The sequence below is a fragment of the Vanellus vanellus genome, assembly GCF_965231255.1.
Source record: "Vanellus vanellus genome assembly, chromosome: 29".
Taxonomy (NCBI): Eukaryota; Metazoa; Chordata; class Aves; order Charadriiformes; family Charadriidae; genus Vanellus; species Vanellus vanellus.
This window is the reverse complement of record NC_138934.1, coordinates 1,711,881-1,725,430: the sequence shown is the minus strand read 5'-3', so window position 1 is coordinate 1,725,430 and position 13,550 is coordinate 1,711,881. Positions and strand designations below refer to the sequence as shown.

General features: G+C 53.2%; 1 protein-coding gene across 1 annotated transcript in view; it reads right to left on the bottom strand.

Annotated features, from left to right (window-relative positions):
* The window catches only part of LOC309682468 (electroneutral sodium bicarbonate exchanger 1-like), a gene marked incomplete at both ends in the record, with an annotated part of 119,314 nt that overhangs the window by 13,369 nt on the left and 92,395 nt on the right, over window positions 1-13,550 (bottom strand). Inside the window, 3 exons of the mRNA XM_082496558.1 lie at window positions 47-182; window positions 586-729; window positions 1,413-1,494. Coding sequence (XP_082352684.1) covers window positions 47-182; window positions 586-729; window positions 1,413-1,494 — 362 coding nt within the window. The remainder of the gene's footprint in view (window positions 1-46; window positions 183-585; window positions 730-1,412; window positions 1,495-13,550) is intronic.

Below are 13,550 nucleotides of genomic sequence, written 5' to 3'. Positions count from 1 at the left end.
AAGGCAGAGCCCACGGCCGCCACCGCAGCCAGCGGCAGGGATTTACCTTGCCGTTTCCTTCCACTCGGCATCTTCACCCGCCTTCAGGAAGATCTCATCCAGCTCAGTGAACAAGTGGTGGGGAACATGCTGCTCGTCCTCCTCGGTGCTGAGGATGAACTGCACCCGCTGGGATGGGGTGTCTGGGGGCAGAAGATAAATCCCGTTACCACACCTGCATTCGACCCGTCACGCTCATACGCAAAGTGGCCATCGATCGGCACCAGTTCAGCCCTAAATATTGGGCTGGCCCCTCTCCCCCGGGTCTGGCCGGGCTTGCACAGAGCCACGGAGAAGGAGAAGCATCTATTGCACCTCTGCATAAGGACGGGCCACTTTCCTTCCCCACGTTTCCATTTTTAATGGCAGGATCCCTCTAAGGAAGACCAGCCTCAATCCATTATGCCTTCAACTGCCTCCCAAATAATGCCACTTTCCCTCAGAAGAACAGCAAACCACACAAATCAGCCACACGGACCTGCTTGCAGAGGATCCCGGCACCCACACAGCCCCGAGAAGGCTCGTGAACGCTGCGGCGGGACTTACAGTGGTAGCCCTGCTCCATCGGGGCACAGTCCTTCTCCCGTTCCTTCTTCCGATGCTTCTGGCGGTGGGGTCGGTGGTGCCGGTGGCACCGGTGGCTTTGCCTCACCAGCGGCATCCGCACGCCCACGGACAGGGTGCGGTGGCCTGCGAAAAAAGCAGTGTTCACATCACTCTCGATATTGTGGAGACGGTTGACACCGCTGCCACGATTAAACCAGCACAGCCATCCCAGGAGGAAACACCAACTTCTCTTCATTTTAGTTTCACTGCATCCCTGAATGTCAGAGACATCCTTTTTTCCAAGCCTGTTTAACTTTGCAACAATAGAGCAACAACAAGCGATGGCTCCGGGTCACCTAAAAGTGCCCTGAAAATATCAACCCTTGTCTAAAATTCCAGCTTTGGCTGGACAACACTCAGACCTGCTCATTAAGCAGCGACAGAAGGTAATTATTTTTAAAATCTTTGTATGGCACAAGGCAACAAGAGGAGATCCAATCAGTCCTGTGATAATGAAGTCTGGAACAAAAAAAAAAAGAAAATCACAGCCCTGTGTCTGCAGCCATCAACTTATTCTCCTGACCTCTCCAAGCCAAGAGCAGCCTCTGAGAAAACAAGCTGGGAACTACCCAGCTCTGTGGCCAACGCTCACACCGCAGATGCCATGGGGGCTTTTTCCCCTCTGTCTAAAAGCCATAATATTAAAACAATGTGAAAATAACTGTGCTTGTTTATTTGCAGGTGATGCATACGCTGAGCACAGGACGCGGCAGGGAGTTAGCGTGACGGGAAAACGCGTGGGGCTGGTGGCACCTCTCCCGACTCACCTTCCAGCTCCTCCTTCTCATAGTGAATAGTGACAGCGGTGCTCGTTCTTCCCTGGTCAATCACCGCCTCCTCGTCGTGTCTCTGTTTAGTGAGGAGAAGAAGATACAAGTTGGGGCCGGGTGAGGAGAGCTCCCTTACGTCCTCCCAGTCATCACCCATCCCTGCGGCCACGCGAGCCCAAGAGCATCACACCTCTGTGTGTCTCCTCCTCCAGGCACAGCCCTAAAAACACGGACTTGGAGGTTTTTATTCCCATACCCAAATAAAACCACCTGTAATGTCACCTGTATTGTATATACCGTGAGTCTGGAAGGATTTACTAAAAGGGGAGACAGTTGAGTGTTTCAAACCAAAACCAAACCTCCTGCTTCGTTCTTGTGGTTCCTTTCAAAAAACTAAAATAGGGATTTCCAAACTGGGGGTGGGGTGGGGGAACCCAACCCCACACTTTTGAACACAGCCAGTTTCATTCTCCAAAAGTGATACCTGCAGGACTCACTAGATGGCACTTTGCCACAGGACATGGCCACCATCAACCTCCAAAGGCCCTCAAGAACCTGCAAGGGTGAAGCTTCGTCTTCAGCCCAACCAGGCTCGGGCTTCTCTTGCTGCAAGCCCGCTTTCCACACAAAACTGCGTTTTTCTCCTCAAAAGAAAAGCCAAAGGCTAACAGCTAATGCCCTCCTTGGCTGAAATACCACTGCCAGTGCTGCACGAAGAGCATCTGTGCCTTAAAAGCCAAAGGAGAATTACAGGCGTTCTCTTCTCCCCTTGTCCCTGGGCTGGGGAAGGGCATCACCGGGATCACCACACTCAAAGAAATAAAAACCCAACCACGTCTCACACTCGAGTCGCAACTGCAACTTTGAAAGGGCCTCCAGGAAACCCTTCTCTTTAGAGAAGAGCAAAACACCAGAAATCTGCTTTTTATCCCCCAAATCCCTGCTTCGACTGAATGGCATCACCTGCCGCCGCGCAGCAGCGACACTCGGGAAGCTCACACCTCCCGCTCACCAGCCAATTTAACGAGCAAAAGGAACAAACGTTCTCATCTGGGAATGAGCTTTTTCTGGCCCCCGAGTACTAATTTCAAAGCTGACTTGCTGTGACCTCCCCGCCACCTCCCGGCACTCGCCCGCGTCACCCGGCAGCCGGATTATGACGCGCCTGTGGCTTTCCCGTCCTCTCTCCCACGCCGATCTCCACCACCCTCCGTCCCTTCTTAGCAATGCGTCTACTCCCCTCCAGATTTACCGGAAAAAAAACTCAAAAACCCAAACCCCATCCTCAGAAAAGGCACGGGACAAAAGGGGCTTAATCAAATCGCTTTAAATGGCAATTTTAGTAAAATCATTACTTAAGTAAAACACCAATTTGAATTAAATCACAATTTAAGTAAAATCGCCACCGAAATAAAACCCCAATTTGAATTAAATCACTGTTTAAATTAAATCGCAACTTAGATACAATCACAATTGAAATAAAATCGCAATTTAAATACAACGGCGAGCTTGAGTGTGTTACAGGGGTGTCAGAGTGGGAATAAACGGAGCGATTTGGGCATCACAGCTCCCCAAATCCCCCCCGAGCAACATGGGGAAAGTCTGCTTCTCTCTCAGAAACCATTTTGGCTCCGTGCTCCCACCCACGATGCTAAACCTGCCCCCGGCAGGGCACAAAGCATCGTCCCCCCGCATCCTTCCCTGCTCTGGCGACATGCCAGTGGGATTTTGGGAAGTCTCCCCCCCTTTTTGGGGGATGCGCAGACCCTCGGCACAGCCCTCCCACCTGTAACTCTTCCAGAAGTGTCATTTTGGGACGCTCCTCCTGCTTCATCCTCAAGTCGGTCACTGGTTTTGGGGGATAACTGAGCCTCCAGATCAATCAGAGGACCAAACCCTCCGACTGCAGCCCAGTGACTCCCAGTCTGCACCATCTCCAGCACATAAACAGCGACCGTTGCTGGGATCGGAATGTTCAGGGTGACCCCGGCAGTTATTTAAAGCCATACACCCCAATACTGATCCCGCTTGGAAAACTTAGCGGATGGGGAGAAACCTGCTCTGTTTTGAGGAAAAACTATCCAGAATAGAGAAAAGGGGTGGAAACGCTGCATCTCGGCAGGGCAAAAGGTGTTACACAGTGTTTGGGTGTATTTGAAAGCCCAAACTGCCAAAAGACCACGTGAGGCACAAACCATTGGGGAAATGCCCGTTATGGGGCAGCCCTGATTTTCATCAACATTTCCTGCATCAAATCAGGGTGTTTCAGGGAGGTCTCCCTTCGGCACAGCCTCCGTCCCTTCGCTGCTTCCATAAACCCTCGTTAGCCAGACCAAGTCCTACGCCGTACGGAAATGTCCAGGGAAGCCCCATGTTTTACTCTCCTCGCTTCCGCCAGCTATCTCCAGCCCTACTTTATGTTCCGAGCGGAGCTAATCCCTCATTTCCAGCCTACAGATTCATTTGCTGTCATGAACTTCCTCCCCGGCGCTGCTCAGCACAAAGGTTGACAGCCCCGGCTCGCCCTGAAAGGCGACACGGGGTGTAAAATAACACAGCGAAGGAGGGTGACAATGAGGTCTAATCCGTTAAAATCCCATCGGGATCCAAGCTCAGATCTCTGCTGCTTTTTTATTATTTAGTATTAAAGCTTCAGGCGCAAATACAGGAGAAAGAAGCCAAGCGGGTCCGTGGCAAGACACTCCGAGAATCCCATCGCCCTTCCCCAGTTGTTGCAGCAGAAATCGCGGCAAACCTCGCACAGAGATGCCACCGAAGGAAACGGTGCCACTCAAAACCCTCTTTTTCCCGATTAAGACACCCAAATGGACTCAGAAAGGTTATTTCATTGAGGAAATCGCTGGAGGATTTAAGGATTTAATAAGTCTATGGGATCTGTGGATGCGTGGGCTTGGGATGGGACGGAGCAGGACGGAGAGATGCCTCCAGAAAGCGAATTATCCCATCCCAGGATGGGTACCAGCACTCACAGACACTTCGCCTTCCCTCTTTGTCCTTCTCCGCTGCTGCCAGGCGCCTGGAAAACATCAAATCATCGAAACTGGGCTGGGAAAGGGGATGGCAAGCTCACTTTTGACTTTCGGAGCAGAGAGTGTTGTTCCCTCTCAAGAAAACTTCTCCAAATTATTATTTTGCTGCAGGTTTTTTTTTGTCCCAGCAGGAGAGAGAGGGACTTTTGACTGTCCTGCCTCAGTTTACCTGTCTCAGTGCAACTCCTCCAGTTAGAAAGAAAAATCTTTCCCTGGGGAAGCTTTGGTGTAATTGAGGATGAGGAAAAGCACAAAGCAGAGGTTCAGGTCCGGCTTTGAGTCCTCCCGGTGCCAGGGGAGGCCAAAAGCATCGCACGAGCAGGCAAACTTCCCATCTCAGCCCCCTCATTCCGTCACTCACAAGCTGGACTGGCCACCAGCAGCAGGAGGGAGGATTGATGTAATTAATCTCGCGCAAAGTGTAATTAATAACACTGATCCCAGTGTTATAAGGGGATGAGGGGCCAAACTGGGGGAGCTGCTCTAGTGGTGGAGCAGGAGACCCCCCTCCTCGCCCCTCTCCATCTCCATCCTACCCAGACGAAGCCACCGGTCCTGTGGCTCCCTCCTTTGCTATCGTGGGGATCAGCACCATCCCCTGCAGGGACCCCTCCGGCTCCTGAGCCAGGATTTGGGCTGTGACGGGGACTGGACCCGGGAGAGGACACATCTCCAGAGCCCCAAAGTGGGGCTGTGAGGGGGGGACACACGCAGGTCACAGCTGAGCATCACCAGGACGTGACCGTCTTCCCTTGCTGGCAGAGACGCAAATTCCTCTCAGTCTTTCCCGTGAGCTGTAATTTCAGGGCAGATTAATTAATTCCCCACCTCTCGTTTGCCCCCGAGAGCACCTCCTGCAGCTGGGTCCCATGGGTGCAGCGGGGGGGCGGACAGGCCCTCCCCCGGGCCAAGGAGATGCAGAAAGAGGGGGGGACCACCCAGCCACCTCCTGCCTGCACCCCAACACCGGGCGCATCCGTGCAAGCGCCCGGTGGGACAATAGCTGAGGTGACCAGGTGGCATGGGGCTCTGTGGGGACAGTGGCCTTTGTCCCCCTGCTCTGAAGGGCCACAGCATCACCAGGGGGTCACATCGAGATGCGGAGGAGGGGGGGTCTGGTGGGGAGACCCCCAACAGGCATTGCCCAGGTGCCTTCCTCCCCTCCTCACATCCCTCCCGCACCCAACTTGGGTACCCCTCGCCTCCCCCTTTGAGCCCCCACCCCTCTGCCTTGCAGATGCCTTGCTGATGCCTTACACCCCCTTTCAGCGGCCTGCTGTCCCCCCTCCTTGCACACCCCCAGCACCCTATTTTAGACACCTACCACCCTCCTTACCCCCTCCAACCTTGCAGATGCCCTTCACTCCCCTTTCCATGGCCCTCACAGCCCCTTGCAGATGCTTTGCCTCCCCCATTCACCCCCACCCCCTGCTCCCAACATGTTTCCCCCCAGCCATGAGAAATGCCGCAGTGAGCAGCCATGGAGCATTCTCCAGCCACACCGTCGGCATGGCCCGCCCGGGGGTACCAGGCATCGCCCTCCCTGCCCTGGTGCCGCTGCCCCCCACCTGACAGCTGAGGATCCCATCAGCCCGTTGCTGCTGGTGGGCATGGCGGGGCTGGGGGGGAGATAATTGCTTGATAACGATACTCTTAAGACATCCAAACAAAACACAAACAAAAATCACTACGATCACAAAAATGAGTAGGTTTCACAATAGGCTTTGCAGCTGTCAGCTCAGGGCAAACTCAAAGCCATGCAAGATTTTGTTCAACCATCCGACTTCTATTGCCTCTCGTAGATTTCTGCCATCCAAGTAGAAAACAAATTAATTTTTCTTATTTTCTCTTTTGACTGATTCCCTGTCCAATCAATACACCAAGGAGGAGATCGCGTGTAATGCCATTCTCCGTGTTCTGCCGTCTTCCAAACTGAAGGGAACTGCATTCGAGAAAGTGCTCGAAAGCCCAGCAGTTATCGCCTCTGTTTTGGACCCGCGCTTCAAGGAGATGCAGTTTCTCAGCCCCAGCCTGAGAAGCGAGTTGCACCAGCCAGTGAGAACCACGCTGTTGTGGGTTTGCAACCACCAGTCCCCATCTGCCACCCAGTCTGGGGTGCCAAACTCAGATTCCAAAGCCACGGGCGCAGATGCTGGCAGCCAGCTGCCTGCTCGCAAGGACCCATGCGCCAGCGCCCCGTCTCAGAGTAGCTACGACATCCTTCTGGGGTAGGACCCGATGGAGAGCATGCCCGAGATCCACCAGCAACTGGAAAACTACATCCTGGAGCCCCTCTGCAAGCACAGCGCCAGCTGGTGGAAGAAGAACGAGCATCGCTTCCCGGCCGTGGGGCGGCTGAGCCGGCAGTACCTCGCCATCCCCGCCACCGCCCTCCTGCCAGACCAGGCCTTCGCTGCTGGGGAAAGCGCCCTGGAGCATTGGTGCACTGTCCTGGTGCCAGAGAATCTGGTCCAAATTCTGTTCTTGCATCCACATTCTGATTTTTTAGAATCAATGTGAAACAGCAACAAGACTTGGAACAGGAACTGGCACGTGGAGCCCTTCCCTGGGTCAGTGGGGGGTTAAATCGACCCGCGGGGTTTTGGACACCACAGTTAGATAGGGTGCCGGGTATTTTTCCCAAACTCCTGCCTTTTTGGCATCGCTTGGGCAGCACCGGCAGTGAGGAGCAGGCTTAGGGAAGAGGTGTGAACACGCCGATGCCTCTTCTGACTTTTAGGGTAGTTTTTTTATAAATACAAGTGATGGGAAACAAAAGGAGAATGTTCGTACCCGCTCTGCAAAGCGGGCGCTTTGGGGAAAGAAGTTTACCATAGCCCAGACCTGAAGATCAATACTTTAAAGACAAAACAGAACCAAAATACAGATTTGCTTCAACCGGGCGGGAATATTCAGCCACACAAAAAAAAAAAAAACAAAACCAAAAAAAAACAAAAAACAAAAAAACAAAAAAAAAAAACAAAAAAAAAAACCACAAAACCAAAGCCATGAAAATCAGGTGGCCTGGCAACGAAAAGTAAACCTTTTCTCCCTCCCGGTACACCGCCAGCAGAGACCAGCCCCCTTCTTTAGATGTCATTCCCTGAACTAACCCAACCACCATTGTCACTGCCAAACGCTGCGTTATTTGTGCAAACAAACACCGATGGGCGCTACAGCGCAGCACGAAAGGCCAACGCCGACTCTGGCAAATAACCAAGAGGCCTCGCAGACATCCAATGCCTTCACCCGCCCCAATCCTGCTGCCGGCTTTGTCATGGCAGTGCCGCTGCGCTCTCCAGTGGGAAAACCAACCCGGGAACAGCACTGTGTGGCGCAGGCCCAGGTTCTCCTTTGCTTCGCACCACCAACCGCACAGAACGGGTTTTGACGGCTTCGATTATTTCTGGCTCAAACCCAGCAAGAGCAGCCCCAGGACTTGAACGTTCAACAGCTCAATTTAATAAATTGAGGAGAACACATAAAAAAAAAACCTTACTCCTCTCAGAAGAACAACAAACCTTACTCCTATCAGAACAACACTAAAGCCTAAAACTAAGAGCTAAAAGATGCCTAACTAAGACCGAAAATCTACACATCACTATCACCTAAGGGGGAAACACTATTAAATACAATACCTTATTCTCTGCTGTTCTTATCTTCTGGGTCTTTCTGGAGCGGGGGTGACCTCGTGGTGGTGGACCCTCCGCAGAGCTCAGGCGCTGCTGGAGGCGAGAGATGGTGGGTGGGGTTTTCTTAGTGGTGGAAAGGGACCTGGTTGCTGGGCTGCACCGGCAGTTGCCCACTTGCCAACGGGAGGAGGTCACCCTCTGGGCTTCTGCCGGCTTCGCCGCCCTTTGAAGACGTCTCCAGGGCCTTCCGATCCTCCCGTGGGCGATGGTATTTCACATGCGCGTTCCTCCCGTTGACTGTCCCAAACACCCTGGAAGGGAAAAAACAAACGGGGATTTTTAACTCCTTTTCTAAGAAAAAAAAATTTGTTAGACGACGTTTCATTACTTCTAATTTTGTGAGTTTCTTGTGCGTTTTGCTGCGTGGTGCCACACAGTCTCTGCCGGTACCCCCGGCTGGGTGGGACCTCGTTGGTTAAACACGGCAGATCATTGGGGATTAAAATAGGAGAATTAACATCACGATGGATCAAAATCGGGTCGGACTGAAACTCGAGTGGCTCTGCGTGGCACGAGCAATGTCGCTTGGCACGAGTGACTGCAGCGCGGGAGAACTCGGGCCGCAAACCGCAAGAAGGAACTTCAGTGGAACCTTTTTCTCAGCCAAACAAAGGAGAAACGCTGGGATTCTCGCCCAAGGAGATGAACTGCCCCAGGCCTGTAATGGGAGGAAAGGGCCTTCAAAGAGAGAGAGAGAAACCGTTGTGGCTGCAGTCAGCGGGAGACGGAGGAGCCCCGAGTGCAGGGGAGACGGGAGGAGGATGGAACTGAGCAGGAACAATCCCGACAGGTTCGTTGCTCCAACAGGCGCAGAGGAAAAGCGGCTATTAAACAAATGGTCGTGACAACACGTGGCCATGTGCGGCATGGGACAGGTGCCCCAACACCTCAGGGAAGAGACCGTGAGGCGTTCAAAGGCACAGGAAAACACAGCGGTTTCAGCTAAAAGTCCAACAAAAGCAGCAGGTGGCGGCGGGACAGTGGGAATCCTCCAGCTGCCCTTAGTTCTGCTCCCCCCCAGCCATCTCGGAGAGTTTCCATCTGTTTGAGCCCAAAGCAGTGAGTTTCAAGAAGAAAAAGCGAGCAGCTCACCTTCCACACTGCCCGCAGGGAAACCCAGCTGCATCGCCTGCGCCTCCAACCCCGCGCGGAGCGTCCCCGGGATGGCGGGAGGGACTGCCTGTGCCACGGGGTGTCTTTTCGCTGCTCTTCTGCTTCTTGGTGGGCCCAAGCCGGCGCCTCTTCTTTGGGCTGCAACCAGCCTGTAAACCAGACAGCTTGTGCTCATTTCTCCTGCTCCTCAGCAAGGGGGACAGCTAAAGCGAAAAACTGGCTGGAAACATCCCCAAACGGCCCAGGCAGTGAGGGGTTTATTTGTGTGCTGGGTGGAACGCGTTCTATCAGCCCCAGCCTGCCCCGCTGAGCTCCTCCGAACGCTAAAACAGCCAAAACAATGCTGAAATTTGACGGGGAGGATGGGGTGCAAAGACAGATGGTGAAAGAAAAACCATATTATTTCTACTGTCCTCAGCAGAACAGTAGAATTACAGAGAACTGAAGTGACATGCTTACCCAGTGGCTGCCATCAAAAAAAAACCCTAAATAATATGTATTTCTGTGAGCCACATCTCTGCTTCCTGGCAAGGAACATTTTGGCAAGACCCACACAGAGGCGGATCACCGGCAGTTCCTGTGACGGAGCACTGGGACGTCATGAAACATCCCCGAAAATCATCAGAAGCAAGTTTAATGCGAAGGGGATTGTTTCCCAGAGCCCGAGACAATGCGTCCATGGGGCATCTCGCACCCACCCCCGGCAGTTCTCTTACCTTCTCTTCAGCCGCCTCCACCTCATCCGTGCCTCGCTGGAGCCTTTTGGCTGTCTGTCCTGGTCGGGTGGCGCCAAACCTGACGTGTTTTTTCCAGGTGTAGTAATATTCCACACACTGGGACACGGTCTTCGTCTGAATCTGTCAGGAAAAAAACAGAAGCGATCGATGAGGGAAATACTGCAGGAAAACACTGAAGGCACAGACCCACAACAAATCTATCCAGTGCTCTTTGTCTGTCCCCCCCTCTGTCTGCAGTCAGCAGACAATGAACAGGTGAGATCAGGCCGAAAACGAGCCCCCTTCTTCTGAAAGGGCCGTAAAGAAGCCTTGGGAGGGCAGAACTATACGTTATACGCTGATGGTCAGCGGAATGTGTCATTATTCTTTTAATATTTCCCATATTTTGTACCGGAGAGATTCAATTTCTTTGGTAATTACACATTAGGAAAATTATGTTTCGTACCGGTGTCTTTTTAGCATGAAGCTGCATCCCAAGGACAGGATTCCGACACGCCGTTCAAAAGATGACTTTTCTGGGTTAAAACTCCCCTCCACACTAACAACCCGCAACCCGCCTTGGTCTAACGGCTTTACCTTCTTCTGGATCAGGTGGAAATTCTTCTTATGCACATAAAAAGCCTCTTTAAACAACTGCTCCTCCAGGGGCGTCCAAGTGTCTGAGCCTGGGAAGAAACAGCCACGTGCAAATGATTAGACCACTCGCAGCCTACCTGAAATCCGCACAAGTTATTCATCACACATCCACATCTCTCCTCCTGTGGAAAGTGATTAGCCAATGCCGCAGGGAGTTCGTTAGCACGAGCAGTTATGGCTGCCAGCAGAGCTGCCGTGAAGCCGGCATGCAAAAGGAGGAGCGTACAGCAGCGTGGGGCATCACTGTACAGGACAGCAGTGGGCTGGAACACAGGGACAAGGCACTCCCCATGCCAAAAGACCCCCGGAACAGATTAAAACAACTATTTTCCCTGCCCCGAAGAACATGAACCGTTGCTCGCACGTTTTTAAAAATCACTTCTTTCAATCAGAACAAAGGGAACGGCAGTACCCGCTCGCATTCCTGGAGAAGCAACAAGCTCTGCTTCCACTTTACCTGCGTAATGATAATCAGCCAGGGGATGGGATTCAGGTCGCTGAGGTCGACTGCAACATCTCCAGACCCTCCTGCAGGAGTTCAGAGAACAAGACTTAGATTCCCCCTCAGGAGGGACCTCAACTCTTCAGCCCACTGTAGGAAGACGGTGCTCAGTCGATGCTCAGCAACAGCGCGTCGGGGTCACCTCCGCCCACGGCAGTCGATGGGAATATTTCCTCAATCCACACTGATGTGTTTTAAGAAACCAGAACCCGCGCAGATCTCCGGGGACCAAGCTGTGGCACCCCAACGGCCACTGCTTGCTGCTGGAGTCCTTCTGGGCTCGTCCCCGCTGCAGGCAGAGCTGCCTGCAGGAGTAGGAGGACTTCTATTCTCCAAATTGTCAGAATTGACAAGAGACAGAACAAGCTCTTATTGATACACAGGGTCTGTCATCCCACAAGACCTTAATGCAGACGGCGGCCAACAGGCAGCACGCAAGAACTCTGCCCCTTTAGCAAAGGGATTCGAGCCTGCGGAACAGAAAACTCAGGAGCGACTCCCAGCTCACCCCAGTAATTAAGTCTGTCCTACTCCAGCAGGAATTCGAAAATAGCTGCTTCTTACCAGGGCTTCATGCAGGCAGTGCAAGGCGTGCTCCAGGTTGCCTCTTCCCCCCGGCACCACATTGGAGCAGGCGAAATTGAGCAGATTTGTCACTAGAAATGCAACAAAAACCAACAGAAAGTCAGTTCCCATCAAGAAAGAGGAAAAGGTACGATACAAGGCCGAGGGCAAACAGAGCACACAGACTGGAGACCCAGAAAAGCCACTGCAAAAAAGGCAGGTTATCCACTATCGCTCTCTCTCCCTTCAGAGCAGCTTTGGGACCAGAAGCTCCAGAGACAGATCTCCCCTCTACCGAGGTCGCTGCAGTTGAGGTGGGACAGCTACAAACACCCCTGACCGTCTCTCCCAGAGGACGCGACTGAGAGTGCCACCAGTTATCTGTTCACTGTCCCATCAGATCTGAGCACCCTCAGGTGCTACCAGCCACGAAGGCAGTCAAGGAAAGGAGGGAGAGGGTCCCAACGGACAAACAGCTGCTGTGAAAACGTGCAGTTTTCGACCCTTAGTATCTCGGGGGGGAACTGACAAGAAAAGCGTTAAGAGAAACCTCTGTCCTTTGTTTCCAGGTTCGTTGCGATGTCTCCCCAGGGCTTCCACACTAGCGACGCTCCCTCCTCCTCCTCTTCCAACCGGGATCTGTCCTGCAGGTCTGGGATCTCGGCCTGAAAGTCGCTGCCAATGTTGACATGACTGAAATTGTTAAGGCAGAGGAGGTGAGAAAGCAGAGCTGGGAACAGCACGATAGCACGCACCCGCTTCGAAGGAGGGGACGTGTCAGGTACGGCAGTTATTTCCCAGCACAGCATCACCAACTGCCCTCTGACAACTCCCACAGCCCCTTCTCGCCACCAACAGCATTACCGTTCCACCACGTGAGCCCTTTTGCGCCCCATCGGGCAAGAAAATTGCCGCTTCCTTCCTCAAAAGCCTGAGCAAACTCGCAAAGTTCACTCCGAGACCGACAGCCAGCAGCAGAAGAGCTGCAACGGTGGGCCAAGACCACCGTCGGAATGTTGTGTAGAAGGCGGGAGGCCGGCAACCGGCATCATGAGGTCAGCCTGAGTGGCAAGCCCAGCCTGGGCTAGCTCTGGCCATTTCTGGCCAGCACAGGGGTATACTCCAGGCAAAAATAACCCTCCATGACCCTCCGCAGTGCTGTGGGGCAGTGGGAGAAGTGGCCGATCCACAGGGAGAAGGTCAACGGCAACAGCGACGGCTGGCAGAGCCCCGGCGCCGAACCAACCACGCACCCGCTCCTCAGCCCCCTTTCCCAGGGTCTGCGGTTATTCTGACCGCTGGGCCGGAGCTCACGGCCCAATGCGGATTTTAGAGTTGACCTTCATCGGCCTAAACACAAAGTCCCCGGCCATTCTGCCCAAAAGATATATGAAAAAACCCGCTCACGGTAAAAATCATCAAGACCATCCTTTAGCCTTCCTCGCCACCCTCATCATTGCACCACTCCCCATTCTCCCAGAACTTCCCTCTTTTCGGGGAAATCTCTCACTGGACACGGAAGGTGTGGAGATGGACCCTCCGGATCTCCTGGCACAGCTGCCCCTCACCTGGGTCACAGTCGGCCCCACAGGGATTGAGCCATTTCGGGCTTTTTCCAAGCCAAAGCCAGGAGCGGAGCAAAAGCCCGGTGGGCTGTTTCCATCCCCTCTGACACAAAAGCAATCCCAAAGGAGAAAGGCACATCCTTTTTCACTTTTCCAGACTTTCTTTGGAAGGCAGGAGTCTTTTAACAATATAGTTTAATCACAGTCAACGTTAGATCTGCACTCACATTCCCTCTGTAGAGCTCACTGCCTGTCTAGCTGGAAAATCTCTGCCGC